Here is a 21,362-nt window from a genome sequence, read left to right as displayed (position 1 = left end):
ATGTCACGGGGGGCGCTGATACATCCCCCTAGGTTAGCAACAACGCCTTCCTATTAAACCCTACACAGGCCTGTTTTGCCCCTTTGCAAACACATGAAAGCTACAGCGGAGCATCAGTGAGACTGTAAACACAGGGCTAAATAACGTAGAATATATCTAAATAACGCCCAATAAATAACGTCGCAAAGACTTACTGACTAGTATAATTTCTTCAAGTTCGGCGGGCCGCATATGGCCCCCGGACCATAGTTTGCCCATGCCAGCTCCTCGCTGGCTGCCATATTTTATGGAAGCCCGTTGTTGAAGGACTTCAAGATGTTACACACTGGACCTTTAAAATTAATAAATAATAATAATAATAGTGACATTTTATGGCCACTGTGGGAAAAACAGGAAGTGAGAAAGATCAACCTGGTCATTGGAGAAGAAAACTTGCTGCTACTTGTTAACCACCGTCGCCTCCAGTTGCCATTATTCCTCCGAGGCGCCTCGCCACGTTCCCGAGTGGCGGCAGCTTGTTATTACATGGATTCATTATACCTCATCTACGCTCGGAGAGATGTCGAACGTCGCAGCCATTGAGTTTCAGCGACCCCCCCCCCCCATCCCTCCCTACACCCGGGACATCAGCTCTCCTAGTCCTCCTCTTGCCTTATTACGGACCACCTGAAGGGATAAACGGGCCGAGATATTGACTCGGCCGCTCTCATCGGGCCTTTCCATCGATTGGCCCGCTGCCTTCGACCCCCTCGGCCCCGAGCGCGCGGTGCCCCTCTGGCCTTGAAGTGATAGTATTTACCGGCGGTGGGGGAGGGGTGCTCGCGCTCGTCGCCGGCGTGACGCCCTCCTCGGTGTCAATCAGGCACGGGTTCTGAGCCCGTGTCCACTTCCCGACTGACTCTCCCCGGCACCTGATTACACCGAGACGAGTTCAGGGTCTTCTCTCGTGAACGTGGACGCAGCCCGAGGATCTCGCAGGTCTGACTCCCTCCTTCTCCTTCTCCTCCTCCTCCAGGTCACCTGAAGGCGTGGAGCAAAGAGAAGGACGTGTACCGGCGGCTGAAGGAGGTGCCCGACAAAGCCCTGGCGTCCAGCGGCTACTCGGACGTCAACCTGTCCAAACTCTTCCAGGCCTTCTCGTCGCTCAAGTAAGGTGGACACTGACCTCCTGACCTCCTGACCTCCGCCTCGGCCCCTGGGGACCCCTAATGGGAGGTGACTCTACAAGGCGAAAAAGCCCAACCAGTCGCACCTCCGCCTCCCTCCACTTTCTGCGAAAACGGACAGGCGGGGGGGGGCCTCCCGCTGGCCTGACCCCACCCACACACCCCACAGCCTGCATGGTGAAAGGGTGTAGCAATCACAGCTAAATGACAGCCCATTTTGTGTGTGTGCGTGCGTGCGTGCGTGTGTGTGTGTGTGTGTGCGTGCGCGTGTGTTTAAAATGACTTCAGAGCAGCCAGCGTGCGACAAAAGTCAATAATTAGGCAACGCTGGTGACCCCCCCGGCCATTAAGACCCACCGACACTTGTTCTGATTACCTCCATTCATACCAGGTGTGCGTGTGTGCCTGCCTGCCTGCGTGTGTGTGTGTGTGTGTGTGTGTGTGTGTGTGTGTGTGGGGGGGGGGGGGGGGGGGGGGGGATCAGAGGGCGAGAGATAAAGGAGCGCTGAGGACGCAGAGAGCAGCGAGGGCGAGCGAGGCCACACCTTCTTGCTCCTCTCTCTCTCTCTCTCTCCTACTTTTGTCTCATGCACCTCACAGCTGATCTCCTCCGCCGGCGCCACCTCTGTTTAACCGATGCCATTTCATCCCATTCACTGCCCCTCCTCCCCCCAAACCCCCTCTTCCCAAACCCCCACCTACTTCTGGAAGATTGTGTTTTTAAATGCCCGTCATTTTCCATCCGTGTGATTTGTGTTGTTCGGGCGGGCCGACATAATGGGCCTTTTGCCTTTTGTTCGCCGGCTTCACTGTTTCTTGTTGCAAATTTTGACATTGTAAAGGACGTTTTGTTAAGAAAACTTGAATAAATAAAAAAAACATTCTGAATTGACAAGTGTGCGGCGCTTGCATTGTGTCTTTTTAATGCAACGAGTCCTCCACAAGCATGCGGTGAAAGAAAACTTTAGAGGGGGGGGGGGGGAAATCAGGTATGTATTTTTTTTTTAAATTACACTCATAACACTTCAACTGCTAAACTTTCCGTTCGGTTAATAGCAGCTGGTTGTTTGGTTCCCTTCATCATACAAAATGTTCATCATTCCACCAACAAACACATTGTTTACACCCGGCTGCCAAATATATATCTATATGTATATATATGTATATATATGTATATATATGTATATATATATATATATATATATATATATATATATATATATATATATATATATATATATATATACGTATATATATATATATATATGTATATGTATATATATATATGTATATGTATATATACATATATATATATATATATATGTATATATTATGTGTTTCAATCTAAAGCTTTAGAGTTGATTGAAGTGTAAAAGAAACTAGATATATAAGAAGTGAGTAGGAAGCATTTTGATATATTTCTTGTTTGTTGTGTTTACGAATGTGCGTACAATGCAATAGAAACTCCCAATTTGTGAAATGTTGCAAGAACCACAGTATCATTGAACGCTTTATTATTATGAAAAAGAGCTGGCGCACTCTGTATGCAAGCAAATACTCCCTTTGCCTTTGCAATCCGTCCTTAACTCTGAGCCCCAAAATGAACAAAAAAAAAAAACGAACCCAAAACAAAACACTTTGTTCTGATACAGTTGCGTTTTAGACCTTCCGTCCTGTCGCGTACATTTCCATAAACAGTGCACGCCTCACAAATCACTTCAGACCGCAGCGACTTATGAAGGTTGGCCATAAGTGGGCTTCAACACTTAGACCATGATTCACTGTGTGTGCGAGAGAGGCAGAATGAGAGTGGAGAAGGCAGAGAGGAAAACAAGGTGTATTAGGGCCTCGTAGTTCTACATTTTAACTCAAACCCGTCTGACTGGGTGCCGAAGCTCCTTGTTTTTGCACTGTTTTCCTCGTCGTTAATCAACTGCAGAGCCCAGACGTTCACAGCCAGACACCCCCCCCTCCAAAAAAATAAATAAAAAAATCCCACTGCCATGGCTGCGGGCCCTTGTGTTTTTTGTCCAAGTGAGAGTGCCCCGTTTTTGTCCTGCCAGTTTCGCAGCCAAATTACTCCCCTCCCTCTCCCTCTCCCTCTCCCTCCCTCTCTCTCTCTCTCTGCATTAATTCGACCCCGCTAAGCTAATAAGGTCGAACAAGTCTCTTGTATTGTCGCCGTAAAGCTTTATTGCTTGTCGTTTTGACCAGCGATGGACAAGGTAGGGCTTTGATGAGGGAATTAGTCCCCTATTCTGCGCCGCGTATTCATGGCGCGGAGGGACATACAAGCGGCGGAGAGGGTGTCAAAAGGAGAGCCGGCCCAATTGCAAAGTGTCTCCCTTGTTCGGGCTGAAAGGGCGGTTATGAGACGATAAACCGCTTAATACACCGAGCTAATTGGATGAGAGCAAGAGAGGCTGAGAGGGTGTGGGGGGGTGAAGAGGGGGGATGCGGGGGGGGGGGCTCCTCCGTACCCCCCGACTCCCAGCCCAGTCAATTCAGGGCTCTTTCTTCGGGCCTTCCTCCTCCTCTTCCTCCTGCTCCGCCGCCGCTGTTCCCGGGGTGGAGAGGAGGAGCTGATGTCGGTCGATCATTACGGCGCCTTTTCCGAGCTCCTTCTTCTCCTCCTCCTCCTCCCGGGGACCCGAGCGCATGTAAGACCGAACCGGGCGAAGCCGCGCCCCGTGATTGGCTCTATTCTCTGCGGCGGCCGGGAGACTCCGAAATCACGAGGTCAAATCAGCCACGGTGATGAAAATGGCCCCGACAAGTCAGTGTGTGTGTGTGTGTGTGTGTGTGTGTGTGTGTGTGTGTGTGTGTGCGTGTGTGTTGGGCGGGGTGGGGGTGCAAGGTTTCTTTCTTTTTTTTCTTTTTTTCCCCACCTTGATCCAACCTGCAAGAATGGATATCAATCTACCCCCCCCCCCCCCCCCATTGAGGTCTTATACTTCCGCCTTTTTTTTCCTGCCGAAAATTTGAAAAAAAAAAAAAAGAAAGAAAAGAAAAAATGGCGCCATAATTGATCCGAAGTCGTACCTGGGAAGGGGGGGGGGGTGGTGGTGGTAAAAATGCATTAAACACTCATTATCGTGACAATTCAAGCAACCTGGACCTGCAGGCCCAGGCTGATAGAGAGGGAGAACACACACACACACACACACACACACCCAACAAGTGTGACTTTATAAATCCAGAGCCGCTGCGTGCACCTCCCCTCCCCCTCCACCACCCCGCCCGACAGCATTTCAACTTTCTCGCCTTTTTGCGTCGCAAAGAAAGTTTAAGCCTTGCGCCCAGCAGGCCGCCCGCCTCCCGGCTTTGCCCAGATATTAGGGACAAATTGGTTTGACATTCATTAGATATATTCACAATAAGATTAAAAACACCCCGTGCGATCTCATCAAAAAAGAAGTAGAAAAAAAAACCCTATAGGGCCATACAGGGGGGGGGGGGGGGGGGGGGGAGGAGATGTGGGGGGGCGACACACACGGTCCACCGGGTTTGAGCAAAGGGAATTTGAAAAACATAGAGCTCACAAGATTGTGTATGATGGTTTTGGGCGAGCAAGAGAAAATTGGTTTCTATCTTTTCTTTTTTTTTCTTTTTCTTTCTTTTTTTTTCTTTTTTACCCCGCCCTTCCCCTTATCCCTCTCCCCTTTTCCCTCTTTTTTTGGGTGATGCTTAAAGGAGCAGGTGACTGCGTGAGATTTCTAGGATGTGGCTATCGAAAATACCCCCCTTCCATTTTTTTTTTTTTTTTTTTTCAAAGGATCTAATTCCTGCTTGCTTGGACTTAATTGGGTGATTAACAGGTATAAGACCTGCAGGACCTGTAAACTAAGACCTACTGCGGAACAGGAAGGGGATTTTTTTTCTTCTTCTTCTTTCTCCCCTCAATACTGATGCGCGGAATAATAAGAGGGACTACATTAATCCGCAGAGTAATTTCACGCAAAATGGTCTGGCACCATGGACGGGTCAAACGGAGGAGAATAAGCATTGATTGCTGTAATAGTGCCGCATCAGTGAGAGAGTGAGAGCCGATGGAGGAGGAGGAGAAGGAGGAGGAGGAGGAGAGGGATTAAATCCGCAAGGTGTGTGTGTGTGTGTGTGTGTGTGTGTGTGTGTGTGTGTGTCTAAAATCCGTTTGATGAAGTGGTTTGTTACTTCATTAATGACAAAGGGGACGCGCTTCCATCGACAAGGCATTACAGATGTTAAGACCAATTTAGCGCCTCTAAAGGCTCTTAGAGGAAGTTTTGTGGCGGGGGGCCCCCCGGATAAAGTGGGCGATCTAATTGGAAACCCTCGCCTTTGTCGCCCGTTTTCACGTGTTGGGGGGGGGTGGGGGGGGGGATTAGGCTCATGAATATATGGTCAGTATTTTGTCAACTGCGCTCGAGAGGAGAGACGCGCACGGCGCTTGTGCGCACACACCGCATGTGCTGCGCGCCTTCTCTCTCTCTCTCTCTCTCTCTCTCTCTCTCTCTCTCTCTCTCTCTCTCCCCGCCGCGACAAATGCGTTTTATAATTATTTTTAAACGATGTCTCTAATTATTGTCACGGGCATCGGCAGACATTTCAAAACAACATGAATTCATCAACACAATCCACATTTAAGACAGGAAACAGAATGCCTCATAACACCTTTTATTAATAGTTCTATAATATTCTATTTCACATTGTTTAATGTTCCTGGATTAGGCCTATGTAAGTCCTAAAAGGTTTTTTTTTTTTATTTTTTTATTTTTAGAAAGGATAACTCAGAGTCATATATTTAAATTAGCATTATTAAACCAGGAAAACGTACATCCACTTAAAAAGAAAAAAAAACAAAACAAAATAAAATAAAAAATAAAACACTTCCCATCACTCAAATCTTTTTCGACATAAATAATGATCTAGGAAACTGAAAATTCATGAAACACAGGTGAAATTCTACACAGGGCGACATTCATGGGACACTACACCGAGTGCAAATTATCAAAACACCGTCTCCTCAAAATATACACGACCTTATTCTGGAAAACCGTCCTCTTTTTTTCTCTCTATCTCTCTCCCTTTCGTTTCCTCCTCTGTTTTACACGGTATCTATGTACAGTTTTCTATGGCACAGTTCAATTGTCTGGAGACGCTGCTCGCTTGTCCTGCAGTCGCACTCAGCGCAACAATGTAGTGATGCTGCGAAATAAATAACGTGCGTGTGCGTGTGCGTGTGCGTGTGTGTGTGTGTGTGTGTGTGTGTGTGTGTTGGTCAAAAAAAAAAAAAAAAAATTCTGGCTCAGAAACGACCGTGAACGCATCACGTCAAACGTGTCTATAAATCGCGTCTTGTTGCCGCTGAGTTTGACTGGTGGACAGGCGAGGCAGAGTACAGAGAAAGGAAGGTTTATGGAAGTTTTTCCTTTGGTTCTGGCATGGGGAGGGGTGGGTGGAGTGGGGGTGGGGCCAGTGGGCGCAGGGACGTCCTCCAATTTGCCTTTATTAAAGGCGCAGAATGGCTCGGCCCACTTCAATGCATACAGATTAAGCAGAGTTTAAAGACGAGCACTCGAGTTGTCCACAGTCCAAGTAGCACATCAAGTCTCGGTTCCCCAGCTCTGTGTGTATGTGTATGTGTGTGTGTGAGTGCGTGCGTTTGTGTGTTACTTAAAGATATCCCAAAAAGCAATCACAATAGTGTTTTTAAAATATTACTTTTGCAGGCCTACCTATCCTAAATAGGTGAAACATATACATATATATATATAGATAGATATTTACATACAACATAGAAATGTTGGCCTCTTCTGCAAAATTATATTGAAAACAAATTCCTGAATTTTTGTACAGCGTTTGCATCGATGTGCACAAAGCCTGTTATTTTAAAGCTGGTTGGTGTTGGTTGCTTCATTTTCTTTAAAATGACAAATGTATTTTTTTTTTCCATGAAAAATGTTTTCATAAACAATATGGAGATGAGCAAAAATGATTCCAGTTAAATTAAAGTTGCATCACATAGGAATATCTGGCATACCAATTTAAGTATTCTTTTATTTTAAAAAAAAAAGAAAAGAAAAAAGTTTAATGTTTCTATTGTTAAAAAAAAGGAGCCAATTTTTTTCATTTTAAATATTATTTCATGCAAGATAATTATTTGACCTGTGTATGTAGCGTAAGACAGTGCCACAACGCACCCACACACAAAATGCTATTTTGTTTTTGTTTTTTTCGCCAGTGCTCTATATTTGAATTTGGTGGTGCTATTTCGTTTGGGGGGTGGGGTGGTGGGGGTGGGGGCGTGAGGTAACAGGGACGGTCGACGTGAAACCTCCAGAGGTATGAACGAGTGGCTCCTCCACTGGGAAGAATAGGCCAGCGGGGCTGCTGCTGAACGGGGACTCGTGGGGACGGGGCCGAGCGGAGCTGGTACTGGAGTGTTCAGCACACCTCCTTCCCTGCGGCTCCGGCCGGCAGGATGTTCAGCTGGGTGAGCTGGGCCGAGTGTTCCTTGGCCTTGAGGCGCAGCGCGGCGATACTGGAGGCCCGGCGGTCTGCCGAGGTGGAGGTGGAGGAAGGTGACGGGTCGGGGAGGACGGGGCCGGCGTGAGACGGGTTCTCCACGGGAGGGGTGGGCTGACGGAGGAGTGCTGCAGCTGTGGAAGCACTGGTCAGGGGCCCCATGCTGGAGAAAAGCCTGGAAGAGGGAGGCAGAAATTCCCATTAAAAAAAAACCAAAAAACAACAAATAAAATGTTTTTCTTATTTTATTTAAGCTTACAAAATAAAGTGCAATACTGTAAAGGAGAAATCGCAGCAAACTGCCCTCTATAGCAGCAGAAACAGTAAATATAGCGATAATCATATAGTTTCCGTTAGTTGAAATTTTAAACTGTAGATGTTTAAAATGTCTAGATGTGTTTTGTAATATTTGCATCAGTGCCTTAATTGATATAAAAGCCAACATAGGGACTATTTTCATGAGGGCAGCTCACTGTGGCATGTGGCCCGTGCATTTTTTTTTCACAGCTTGTCTTGCAAGATGACACCTTCGCTTCATTAAGGCATTTGACAGATTGATTGCACGACGGTGCAAACCGTTGACTTGGGGGGGAAAAAAAAGCAAACGGGAAACATTTGTAATTGGCTGCTGTGGAACAAACAGTGACGCAACGTGGCCACGGATTACAGTCATTCAGCTGCGCCATTCGTGCCAGTGTGTTTTCCTGTATACACGCAAACGTCGTGACTGCCAAATTGCCGTCATTTGCAGAACCGTAGGGATGAGCAGGCGTGGCTGAGCCTCGTGGGGGGGGGACTGAGACTCGAATCGAATGGCAGGTGGCGCTGAAGTTCAGCAGCCTGGTGTGTACCTGCCGAAGTGGGGTCCGATGAAGGCCGGGTGGCGGAACATGGCGGCCGTGCCCAGGAAGGTGCTCAGGCCCAGCGGGGTGGCCAGCGGCGGGCCCGAGCCGTTGTGGGGCGGCGGCGGCGCCAGGCCCGGGAAGGCGGCGGCTGCGGCGGCGGCCGCCGTCCACGCCGACTCCAGGGCCGGGTGGTGGTGGTGCGGGAAAGGCCCCCCCTCCAGGTAGTGGCTGAGGGGGTGGCCTGCCGCCAGGGGCCCCGGGAAGGGCAGGCCTGACGGGTGGGCCTGCACGCCGGCCTTCTCGCGCTTCCGCCACTTGGCCCTCCGGTTCTGGAACCACACCTGCGGGGCGGAGGGGGAAACGGAAGTTAAGATGTGATCCAGTTGAATGCTGCCAACTCCCACTGAACAATTCGCCTGTGCAATATTGAAATGCGACACTGCTCAGCGTTCTCTTTCTGCAACACAATTGCAATAACACTCCGTGCAATATACTGTGGGGTGAAGGAGTGTACGTGTATGTGTGTGAAGGAGTGCATGTTGTGTATGCGTATTACTCTGTTTTATTACTTGTTTTTAGCGTCTATTTCGTGTGTTCAACTGCACCGATAGTTGGCACTTAATTTCATTGTCAACCTTGACAATGTCAATAAAGTTTCTGTTCCATCCTTCTATTCTGGTTATTAGGCAGGCACAATTTCTTATCTCAATTTGCTGTAAATGGGATAAAGGCAGGAAATGAGGGTCAGGGGTTAAAAAAAAAAAGAAAAAAGAAAAAAGCCCAGTACGTAAAAACAGTATCAGAGATTGTCGCGTCAATGATTGAAAGTGTGTCAGCGTCATCGTGGACATAAGTGCATTTCAAAACGACAGCTCTTCCAGCGGCTAGCAGTGTTTCTAAGGATGCCCCATCATCCTTTGCGCTCCATATATAGTAAGGCCTCGTGCAGAATCAGCAGATGCTGCAAAAAAAAAAAATCTGTGAAATTACAGACCTCTCCACTTTAAAATATTAGTGGGTCAACAAAATGAGAACAGAGGGGGCGGAAAAAGGTAAAAGACAGGCAAAAATGTGCAGTCAAGTGCAATGAAAAAAAAAAGTGCCGTCATGATTTCATACAAGGTCGCCCAGACCCACAGTCACTTTAAAGCCCATACCCCTTCAAAAAGGGCAATCTTTTGCAATAAAAACGTAAGCTACAGCTGAGAGGCCTGCACGGCCCCTCCTGCAGTCACTGCCGTCTAACAGTTGTCTGGTTACAGGTGGCAGCAGCAGCAGCAGCAGCAGCGGCGGCGGCAGCGGCAGCAGCAGGTTGACACAAAGAAGAAAAGTCAGCTGTAATTACATGCGAGGTAAAACCCCGCGGGCCCGCAGTCCCTTCAAATCTCGCTCTAATTAAACCTCCCTGTCTCCCTTTTTAAAGTGTGTGTGTGTGGGGGGGGGCGTGATAATTAAGAGCTGGGGGGAGGTGGGGGGAGGACTTAACAAAAGATGGCGAAAGTGACCGCCGCGCCGCATCGGGCCCTTTCCAAATAACAATTAATGCGCTTTTAAATGAAATCCCTCCAGAGAATGTCCTGCGATTGACTCCCATCCCGGTGGGACTATTTAACTTTCCCACGCATTCGCTGTTGCCGCAGTTTTTGCGCCGCGCGGGGGAGCCACGCGGGGCTCTCACAATGTGCAAAATGTCAACACGAGCCAGGGGCGACCGAGCGAGCGAGCGAGCGAGCGCGCGCGCGCGCGTTTGAGCGACAGGCGCGCACACGCGCACGCTCGCTGCACACATTATTTCCCAGAGTGCTATTTAGCATTACACAGCCCCTCGGGAATTTATGAGTTTTTATCACCTCCTGATGGCGCCCGTTAAGTGATTTGTTCACCTACGGCCCCTAAAGAGACATCTGTTGTTTTACCGTCGGGGCCATAACCCTCCCGCAGCTCCAGCCGTGTTTGAACTGTCTCTCTGGTTATGAGGCCGGGCTTTCGACATGCAAGACACGCTTTCAGTGCGACGACGCAGAGTGGAGGAAGGGGAGGGGGTGGGAGGCGAGGCGAGGGAAAGGAGTGAGAGAGTGGTGGAGGTGGAGGATGGGGAGGGAGGGAGGGGGGGGGGCAGGAGCAAACACCTTTAATGGTCCCTCATTCGCTCCCAAGTGCAAGGCATCGGATCAATGCAGGTCCATTGCAATCACATAATGGGAAATCAAATAGCATTATCCCTCCTCTCTTCCCCTCCACTCTCTCTCTCTCTCTCTCTCTCTCTCTCTCTCTCTCTCCCTCTCTCGCGCGCACACACACTCCCCCCCACCCCCATCCGTCCTGATGGGAATCCAAACACACATCTCAACCCCCAGTGAGCGCGGACGATGTTTGCCCCTGCGCTCTAAGTCCGCTTTTTATGAATCGCGGGCATCGCCTTAATTGCCACTAAAACCGTCCGGTTCGCTTGTAATAACATTCGATAACAGGAAAGATCCTTCCGCGCGTAACGACCACGGGCCCATTTAACACATTTCACCCCACCCCCCCCTCCTCACCCTCTCCCACTGCCATAAAATTACCGTCGCTCTCCGCCACGGTGGATCCTCAATCAGTGACGCATATAACCGGTAATTATCAAGAACCGGACATTTTATGGAGGACATAAAAATCATCTCATCACCACCTTCTTCTTCTTCTTCTGCGTCTCCCACCCCTTCACTCCCCCCCCCCCCCCCCCCCCCCCCACACACACACACATTTATGCATGCATCGAATGATCGAAGGTATAGTGCATGTAGTAAACACTTACTTGCACACGGGCCTCGGTGAGATCCAGACGCATCGCCAGCTCCTCTCTGCAAAGAATTTTCAAAAGGAGGCTGTCAGAAAGGATGTCCACTGAAAAATAGATTTGAATCGAGCTAAATAGAAATACATACAAAATGAATATAAATCTATCTATCTATCTATCTATCTATCTGTCTATCTATCTATCTATGTAGATATATGTATATATAGGCTATATGTATGTATACAGTATATATGTATGTACATAGTCAAAATCATTTCAAAATAATGGTTGAAAAATAATGGAAAGATTGACTCGCAACGTCAAACGTTTCTCACCAAATGAATTATATAATATATAAACATATATGCAGCTGTGTAGGGAAATTTGCTGATTATTTTTTCATTTCATTCTTGGCAACGTATTTTCAAAGTAATTTCAATATAAAAAAGTTTTTTTTTTTTTTTTTTTTTTTTTTTTTTAAACGCAATTGCAGGGGGAAAAAAAACTCCTCTGTAAAGCCCCATGCATGCACCTGGCCTTGGGGTTGAAGTTAGGCACCACACACACACACACACACACACACACACACACACACACACACACACACACACACACACACACACACACGCCGTCCTTTTTTTTTTTCCTTCTTCCCCCGTCGTGTCCAGCTAGTAACTTGAGCTGCAGCGGTTAATTATACCCCCTGAGAATATCAGCGCTGTCATCAACAAGGAGCGGATACAGGTAACAAAAGCCCTCCCTTTGTCCGCCTTATTGTGTTCCCCTTTGCGCGAGGCACTTTTTTTGTGTGTCGGAGAATGTTATTAGGTGTGATCCGCATGGTGTCCGCTCAAAGACCGCAGATTTATTGCACCCCCCCCCCTTTTTTTTTTCCCGGGGAAATACAATGTGTTGGAGAGGCTTTTATTTCTCGATAAATACAAAATTAAAATCACATTTGTTTAAGAAATTTTTGTTTTTGTATGGTTGTTGCAGCCTTTTTCTCTTGCGCTTTTTAAAATATATTCATCGTGTGCTCTTAATGTAGCGTTACATTTATATTTTAACGTAACAATTAAAAATAACTAAAAAAAAAAATGACATAAAGTGAATTAAATAGATTAACCAAAGGTTGGCGTGAGCAGAGAATTTTCAATATTATTATTAAGTAATATAATTAGGCCTGCTCTTCTCTTTTAGCGTTGCACAGGCCTTGCGCACAATTAGTAAGAATGATTAAATTGCATTACAAGAAAAGTGGAAATATGTTTTATTTGAATAATAATAATTTTCTGAAATGAACACATTTTCAGTTGGATTTTTCCATTTTGTAAAGAACTGCAGCGCAAAAAAAACCAAAACAAATGTCGGCCGGATTCTCACCTGGTGAACACGTCGGGGTAGTGGGTTTTCTGGAAAGCCCTCTCCAGCTCCTCCAGCTGGTAGCTGGTGAACGTAGTCCTGTACCTTCTCTGCTTCCGTTTCAGCATCCCCTCCTCCGAGTCACTGCCCGCCGACAGACACACGCTGTCCTCCCCGTCCCTTACGTCCCCATCCCCGGCGTTCAAGCTCTCCCGCTCCTCGTCCTTGGGCGACACAGCGGCCGCGTCCGCGCAGCTCTCCTCCTTCCCCGCGTCCTCCTCGAACTTTAAAGGGCCGAGGTCCACCAGTCCCATGCTGCCGCCGCTCCCGTCCCCGTCCGAGCCCTCCCCGGGGCTCTGGTCGCCCTCGACGCCGCGGCTCAGCGAGGCGTTTTCCCGGTACGACTTGCTGCGGCTGATGCTCACCTGCGGCGCCTGGCTGATTTTCAGACCGTCGCCGGCTTGCTCCAGCAGGAGCCGCTCCCGGTCCCGCTCCAGGGTCTCGGCATAGTCGTGGAGGTACTTCCCCCCGGGTCCATAGAGCCGGCGGAGCTTGGGTGGCAGGTGCATGTCGGCGGTGAGGGAGAGCTCTTTGCTTTGCTCTGAAAAGTATATCCAAAATAAAGGGGGGAACAAAGAGGAACATCTCTTAATAACAAGACATAAAAACCCATCTTATAAATTTGCCATAGTGGTGTGCATGCATGCGTGTAACAGGTCCTTTAAGCTTTGCAAACAGCCCGTTTAGCCAACTATTGCGAGGGCAACGAGATTATGCACCGCGAAACACGGACTCGCTTCCTCACCGCGCACTTTACGCACTGAAAACGTTAACGAATTTATCAAGCTGCCTTTCGTTTTTAGCACAAAAAAAATAAATCGGAAAATCCCCCCCAAAAAAATAAATAAATACACCATTTCACATCCCACCACCTTACGCCCCCCTCTCAGCCCGCGACGTGCAAACTTACTGTCAGCCGCCTTGTCCAGCGCCTCTCTGGCGGGCACAGCCGTCAAACTTTGCGCCCCCAGGAGCCTGACCTTACAGGGGCTGCGGCGGCCCAGAATGCTGTCTATGCAGTACGAGGAGAGCAGCGTCGGGGACTTGCTGCTCTTCCTCTCGGCTCGATCGTGGAGATCCTCCTCAAACTGGCCGCTCATGTCGCTCGACCTCTCGGGGCGGGGGGGCGCGCGTCTACTGCTGCTGCTGCTGCTGCTGCTGCTGCTGCTGCTGACTTTCTTCCCTTCTTTCCGCTCCCCTTCTTCCCCTCACTCGGGCTCCTGCCTTCCCGGCGTGTCTTGTTGCAGACGGTCGGTCGGTCCCAACCCCTCCTCCCCGCTCACCCTCTCCTCTGACACACACTCGCACACTCTCTCAACCCCACTGATAGACAGACTGACTGACAGACAGACAGCGGCTCGCTGCCTCGGGCTGCTGCTGCTGCTGCTCTGCGCTCTCACTTTGAGCTCCCTGGCTGCAAACGCGCGCTGCGCTCGCTCTCGCTCGCAGGACGTGCAAGGCCGTTTTGCGCGCCTGATTGGCTCTCCGGGCTGTGTGTATGTGGGGAGGAGATAGCGGGTGCGCAGGGCAAGGGCTTTATATATTTTTACATTGCAGTTAAATTACAGGGAAAGGCAACAAATCCTGGCATGGAGTTTGTTTGTGTCGTGGAGCGAACTGGGCTGCCCCCCCCAGACACACACACACACATAAAGGAATATCATATTCTAAGATATTTTTTCCCTCGCCTGTTGCATTGAATTTCTGTTTTATTGCTTCATGTTTTTCCCATTAATATCAAGCTGTAAAATGCAGAACAGACAAGTCACTACAATTAATAGTAATACATAACACCGATGTTTTTGCAATGTAGGCCTATGTGTTCTTTTATTGTCTTAATATATGTATTATATTTATTTTACATTTTTTGTGAGGGAGGCTATCTCAGCGTCAAAATGAATTTTCTAGACTTTAGACACAAACAAAAATCAGTCAAAAGTTTGATTTTATTTATTTATCCATCCATCTATTTATTTATCACTACAAGTCCAACGTATTTGCTGTCCAAATTACCCTTTTTTTAAAAAAAAAAAAAAAATCTGCAGTTGTAGATCTGTACAATTAAAGGGCTATTTTACAGTTCAAATACTGTCATATAGGATATGACCTGGAAATTATAAGAAAAATAAAATAAAAATAAAACTTCATCCCACAATTTTATTTTCGAACAGACCAAAAACACCCCCAATTTTAGACACGCAATTCTCTGCCAACTGTGATGGGCCTATTTGGAAAATGATAGCAACAAATTCGGAACCCAGCAATATTTTCTAAGCTAAAATCTAACCAAATAGCTTGCAGCCATACTAATCTTCCTTTTTTTCTCCCCCAGTCGTGTGAATCCTTGTTCCAAGGAAAATATAATCTGGCACAGGGTTTGCATAAGACCTCAGACGGCACCTGAAACCGTGTCAGGGATCGAGGCAAACAGAAAACAATGGGACTTATTTCTTATTCCGTTTTGCAGAATTACACTTTATCTTGTCTCTTAAAAAATAAGTTGTGCAATTGTATGAAAAATCTATCTATCTATCTATCTATCTATCTATCTAGTCCTCTGTTCAGGATTGCCTGCTCTCTGAGTTGTGCACTGACTTCCAAAGTGAGGGTGGCGCGCCGGTGATGAGACGCGGCACGGGGAGCCTTGGGGGCGCGGGAGGGGGACACGCGGGGACTCCGCCGTGGCGAGGGGGAGAGATGGAGAGATGGATCGAGAATGTAATTTTAAATGAAAGTCTATTTAACCCGCTGCGAATGGCGTGACCCTTATCCTCGCCTCAGAGCCCATCACGGCTAAAAGGATCATTTTCAGAATTCAATCCAAAAACTTCAGCAAGCTGCAATTTACGCGCTCCTTCTTTTCTCCTCTGCCTCTCTCTTCCTTCCCTCAGTTATGTATCTGCTCTGGGCCACTGGAACATCGCCACGAAGAGAGAGAGAAAAAATAAAAATAACAATGAGGTATAAATCCCCCAAATTGCTCAAGTAATCTACATTTTCTTTAAAAAAAACAAACAAAAAAAACAAAAAAAACAACCTTCTTTTGTGGCTGAAATAATAACCGGAAACTGATCCGTTTAGTTAGTTGATCAGTTAAGGTACATGGCCACAGTTTAAACAAGATGTTTCTTCTTCTTCTTCTTCTTTTTTTTTTTTTTTTTTTTTAATTATTTATTTATTTATTTTTTTACTTTTTATCAAACACATATGTCACATATAGGACAATATAAACCAGTGCATCCATAAAGAAAGGCTTCGCCACTGGAAGCACGAAGCCTACGTCGTCGCCGCGCGACTTGCGTCAGATTAAGGCGACGCGCAACTTTTTGTGCCGTGTCACAAACTTCCGAGCGTGTTTATTTGTGCACAAATCAATGTAATGAGCGTAATAACAATATAAAATGTTAGGCCCTTTTTTCCCCCCTCTCCTGCGCGGTCACAAACAGACGTGCGTAACACAGACGGGTATTAAGAGTCGCTCTGTAATTTGGTCGCTGCAATTTCATTCATTTATCCGCACTCTGTTATTAACCCTGTGGAAAAAGAGATGTCAGCCGCCGTTTCAGCCAGCAGGGCACCCGCGCTTTGTTTAAATGCACTAATTACGCGCATACATTAGAGTGGGACGGAGTCGTCGGAGCGCAATTTTCGCATTTTCAATTTTCCTTCCATTTGACGTGCAGGTGAAGAGATGGCGGAGAGAGAGAAAGAGAGAGGCTGCCCCTCCATCTCAGCACCACCTTCCGCCGCCTCCCACGTATTTTGCATGACACACACCAGGCTGATATCAAGGCGGAAACACCGGTTGGCCTGCTTCCTACAGCCTGTGGCGCTGCAGAGATGCGCCTGTGTAGAAACCCAAACCCTCTCTGCTCTTATACTCCTCGAGCTTATTTATTTATCTTTGCAACAATTTTGCAATAATATCACAAGTCTGCTCCACTTGAGGCCCTTGGCTTTTGTCTCATCAAAGGCCACACAAGTCGGAGTGCAGTGCAAATTTCGGAATTGCAGGTTATTCAACTGGCGCCATCTTCTGGAGGAAACGGTAAGCTGCCCTCATATTTAATTGTATAGGTAGGCCCATGGGTAGTGGACAGAAGTCGCAAATTCTAATGGTAAATTTCTATGTTGACATGGAGCACGTACATCTTCAGGTAGCGTTATTATTATTATTATTTTTTTTTGCCGCGCTACATATTAATTCAATTAGATGGAGCTTCGCTGGGGGCGACTTGGTGTTTCTCAGGGATCAAAAATGCAATCACCAAACCTCACACGCGACATCACAACCATGAGTTTAACCCATCATATAAAAACGTTGCTAGTTAATCATTTGCAGTGTGGTCTCCGACCATTGATTTAGTTGGATGCGACTAGATCTTACACTGGGCCTTCAGTTCAACACATGTGACCAATAATGTTCTCCATCTCTTTCCAGCATTCTAACGCGTCTCTCCACCTTAATCCATTTTTATCAATTGCCATTTGAACTGTATTTCAGTGTAATATATTTTATTTTTTGTCACCATCAGGAATGTCCTTGCACATTGTGGGCTAAATGTATTTATTTCGTATAGGTTTCACGCTTAAAGTTCCTCCCAAGCCAGCGCGCGTTGATCCCTATCGCGCATCGAGGCGGTTGGTGGCCTTGGCGACGGTGACTCACACGCAGAATCCGGCGTCAATCCTCGCAATGTGACATAATTGGACACTTGCGCCGCTCAAGAGGCCGAGGAGGAAGTAGAAGAAGAAGAAGAAGGAGGAGGAGGAGGAGAGGGACAGAGAGCGCCCAGGCTGGGAGGGGCGGGGGAGGCTTTTAAAGGCGCGCGTAAGCAAAGTTAATTAGCGGTTATTAACAGCTCGCATAATGAGAGCGAGAGGGAGTCAATTTAATGACTTTGTTAGCGCGAGTTCAGGGAGACAGGCAATGATCGAGACAACAAAGGGGCGCGCGCGACGCAGCCATCATCCGTAATTTCCAGCGGTAATGCGGTCTGATCACAAACAAAGGGCCCTAATTTCGTTCAACTGACTCGATAATTTGGCCTTATGTAAGGAAAATAATTAATGACTTAATGCTTCAGCAGGAGTTGCTTCTTTTTTTTTGTTGCGCGGGGGGGTGGCGGCGGTGGATTGGATTGGTGGGTGATTGGGTTCGGAAGCTTCCTCGTGGTGGGGGGAAGGTCGTGAGGAAACAAATTTCCCTCAACTGTAATTATTCGTATGACTAACTTTAAAAAAAGAAAGAGTGGACGCGCGCCTCTTCTCTCTCGGGTGCGTGCGCTCGAGTCTGCGGGGGGGGGGGGGGAAGAGAGAGAGAGAGAGAGAGAGAGAGAGAGAGAGAGAGACGCCGCGTTTCTGTCCTACAAAACGATGCAAGAAAATGGCAAGAAATTGAGATGTTTCTGCGGAGAATGCGATGTTCGAATCGTTCAATCGCGTCACCGCTGATGGCATTCGAGATTTGTGTAGATTTTGGTCATGTCATAACTGTAAAAAAAAAAAAAAAAAAAAAAATGGAGCGCGGGTGGATTGATGGCCCTCGCGCCTCTCTACCACTACCAAGAGTGAGTGAGTGGCTTTAGAAAAAAAACAACAAAAAAAAAAAAACTGCCCGCGTCGTTTTTACGCACGACTTCGCGGCCGACTTGAGGAAAAGATGCGAGAGCGCCGTGATCGATCTCGCGGCGTTGCAGGGCCTCTTTATGGATTCGCGGCAGGTGGAGAGGTCACCCACACCGGCGCGGCAATCTCACGGGCCCCCATTGTCTCAGCTGATTACTGCTGCGATCACAGGAATCAAGGGCCTCGAGACTCTCGTCAAAAAAAAGGAAAAAAAAAAAAACCCCCAAAAAAACAGAAAAAGCCAACCAAGGAGTCCACGAGCTGAAGAGATCATCATCGTCACCGCCACTGCCGCCGCCATCACCGTGATCATAACCGCGCAAAGTTGACCACACAAAAACCCGCGGCGCCGCCCGCGTGTTTGCACAGCCACGCTTGCCCTTTTATTGATTGCGCGCCTCGATTCCAAATTCGATTGCGCGCGCGTCGGGAGAAATTCCGCGAGAACCGCCCGGGTAATGAGATAATCAGAGTAATATATGCAAATCAGTTATGTTGCCAGCTTATCAAAAACCCGAGTGGCCCCCCCCTCGAGTCTGAAGAAGTCCATTTATTCAGTTAGTGGCAATACCTTTTGCGCAAATGGCGCGATGCAAATGACTGTTGATTAGACTAAATTAAGAAGCTCGTTCCTCCCTGACCTTGTCTGAGTTTTATGCAAATTCCCCTTTTTCGTACTTTAATGTGATAACAAAAAAAAAGGCTTTTTACACCCCTGGCCCTTTATTTTTTTATTTTTTTATTTATTTTATTTTTTTATTTTATAAATCTGAACAATATTTTTCCAAGAGACAAACAATGGGCCCCGCTGCAGATAACTCACTGTTCCAGCGGCTGAGGTGATTCCCTGCCTGTCTGTTTTCTGTCTATCAGCGACCCCAGTGCGTCCTGACCCCGGCGCAGCTCCCACAGGGACATAAAGTGTCCCCGCTAGAACTTCCTTGCTGTGCGGGGGAGTGTGTCCAGAAGATGGACTAGGTGGCCACAGCGTGCACCCCCCCCCCCCCCCCCCGACTGCATTCGCAAAGCCGACGGAGATTACGTGCGCCGGCGTAGTGTGTATCATAACATGTTGTCTCTGTGGGGACAGGCAGAGTGCAGTTGAGACTTCCTCTCCGTGGGGGTGTGCGGGGGTGGGGTGGGGTGGGGGGGCTGTAGATGGGAAAGGAATAAATCCAATATAGATTGCAGGGCTGCGCCGCCTCCCGCTGGGGGGACCCTCAGACTTGCAGGGCCGGGGATCGAAATGCTTTTTCTCCTCTCGCCGCCTAAATTGGCCTGAGAGGGCGCGGTGGTGGCGGCGGCGGCGGCGGCGGCGGCCTCGGACGCGTACCCCTCCCCCCCGCCCGACACCCAACGCCGGGACTGCCTACGAGCTAATGACGGTGGCGGCGGCATCGGCGGCGGCGGACATACACGAGTGCATATACGTCGGGGCCGAGCCTCGCGAGCCGAGATTGATATAACTTCAAACGCGCACTCGGACGAGAAAACCACACGGGTGTAACCACAGCCTCGCCCGGCCGCCGCTGTCGAACACACTCATTCGCCGCTCAAAGACCATTCACCTCGAGTTTCCCCCCCTCTTCACATCGCCGGGCCGGCCCCCTCACAACCGCAGCGCTGAAGGCACAGATTTGAAGCACCTGCACCCCCCCCCCCCCGCCCCCCCCACCACCACCACCACTGTACCTGAGGGAGGGCTTGAATGGCGTAACTGGCACCGCACCTCACTAAGTGTTTGGAGCGGTACACACTCGCCGACCCTTTTTTTTCGTTGCTCCAGAAAGAAGAAAAGCGCCACTAGCAGCCGCTGCCATTATAAGCTTAGTGCTTCCACTGTTGCAGCCCATGCCATTTTGGCTCCTTCTGGGGGGGGGGGCTAATTCCTTCCATAATGAGGTGTTTGGTGCGCTGGGTTGGGTCCTGATATGAATATCCCAAACTGGACGCTGGACTATGTTGTTCTACCTTAAAACCGAGACCTTATTTGCAATACTTGAAGTTTTGTCGTTGGCATTTTGACACTTTGTTGATGTTGTTGCAAGACATGCAAAGACACCCGTATCTCTCATCATTCCCATCACCTCTATATATTCTATATTGTTTTTTTTGTTTTTTCACCCAAGTCCCCAACAGAGGAACCTTGCCACGCTAAATACCTAAAAACCTGTTGCTTCTCCAGATATCCGCATATTTACCCCTCTGTTTACTGCCTCCCACACGAATGCTCAGTTCCAGCTTCCTGCAATTAAAGATATGTTCTTGTACACTGTTTTTGTACACTGTTGTACATGTAGACTATACATATTCCGCCAGTGCAGGAAAATAAAGTGGCAATAAAGGGTCGCCTATCTTGCCTGATGTGCACCTCTGTTGCACTGTCGGGACATCATATTTTTCAGCCGCCCTGCAGTGTTGTCCACACACGCGTTCCCTCTCCTCCTCACTTCCTTCTCCGCTCATTCGTCGCCGGCACGACGCTATTGTCACTCGATGCTGATGCGACTTCCGCGGTTGGCGGCGAGTGGATCCTCCACTCGGGTCCCTGCCTCTCCGCCGTCGTGCTTTCTCCCCGATCGGCCGCTTGCGATCATTTCCTGTCTCCTTTTTTGTGTTGCAGTTGGTGCAGTGAGGGATTCTTTGCACACTGAGAAAACACAGAACATGCAAAACACAAATGCACGGTCAACAACCTTGGCCGCACGGATGGACCCTCGCGGCACAGAGGCGCAGGACACACAAAAAAAAGAAAAGAACCCACAACACAGGGCCGCAGCAATCCTTTTGACATCAATAATTGGTAAATCCTCTGATTAACTTGAGAGAATCATCCTTAGAGTGCTTAAGTAATTGTGTTTGTGTGTGTCCTTTTTTTTTTTTTTTTTATTGCACGAACCCCCCCACCCCACACACACACACACCCCCCGCACCCCCCCACCCCTTCTCTTTAAAGCACATCTTTATAACCAAGCAATTCCAAAGCAATTTTCTCTGTGGGAGGAGAGTGTAATTTTC

General features: G+C 48.2%; 2 protein-coding genes across 4 annotated transcripts in view; one reads left to right on the top strand and one right to left on the bottom strand.

Annotated features, from left to right (window-relative positions):
* pola1 (polymerase (DNA directed), alpha 1) overlaps positions 1-21,362 on the top strand; it is a 139,680-nt gene that overhangs the window by 49,362 nt on the left and 68,956 nt on the right. Inside the window, exons 37-38 of one of the 3 annotated variants that reach the window (XM_076051114.1) lie at positions 1,016-1,611; positions 1,653-2,061. In XM_076051114.1, the coding sequence (XP_075907229.1) occupies positions 1,016-1,152 (137 nt within the window). In that variant the 3' untranslated portion in view covers positions 1,153-1,611; positions 1,653-2,061. Of the gene's footprint in view, positions 1-1,015; positions 1,616-1,652; positions 2,062-21,362 lie in introns of those variants that run through there. The other 2 variants (XM_076051115.1, XM_076051116.1) reach the window with 2 other exon arrangements.
* On the bottom strand, positions 7,215-14,306 carry arxa (aristaless related homeobox a). Its single transcript, XM_076051136.1, has 5 exons — positions 13,627-14,306; positions 12,678-13,257; positions 11,313-11,358; positions 8,525-8,859; positions 7,215-7,848 (listed from the first exon to the last, which is right to left on the bottom strand). Exons 1-5 carry the CDS (start codon positions 13,814-13,816, stop codon positions 7,593-7,595), a joined length of 1,407 nt encoding a protein of 468 aa, XP_075907251.1. The 5' UTR covers positions 13,817-14,306; the 3' UTR covers positions 7,215-7,592.

The sequence above is a fragment of the Nelusetta ayraudi genome, unplaced genomic scaffold (genome assembly GCF_046127955.1).
Source record: "Nelusetta ayraudi isolate G7.1 ecotype Tasmania unplaced genomic scaffold, CSIRO-AGI_Nayr_v1 ptg000132l, whole genome shotgun sequence".
NCBI classification, from domain to species: domain Eukaryota; kingdom Metazoa; phylum Chordata; class Actinopteri; order Tetraodontiformes; family Monacanthidae; genus Nelusetta; species Nelusetta ayraudi.
Note: the sequence above shows the minus strand (reverse complement) of the source record. Positions and strands in the feature narration are given on the sequence as shown.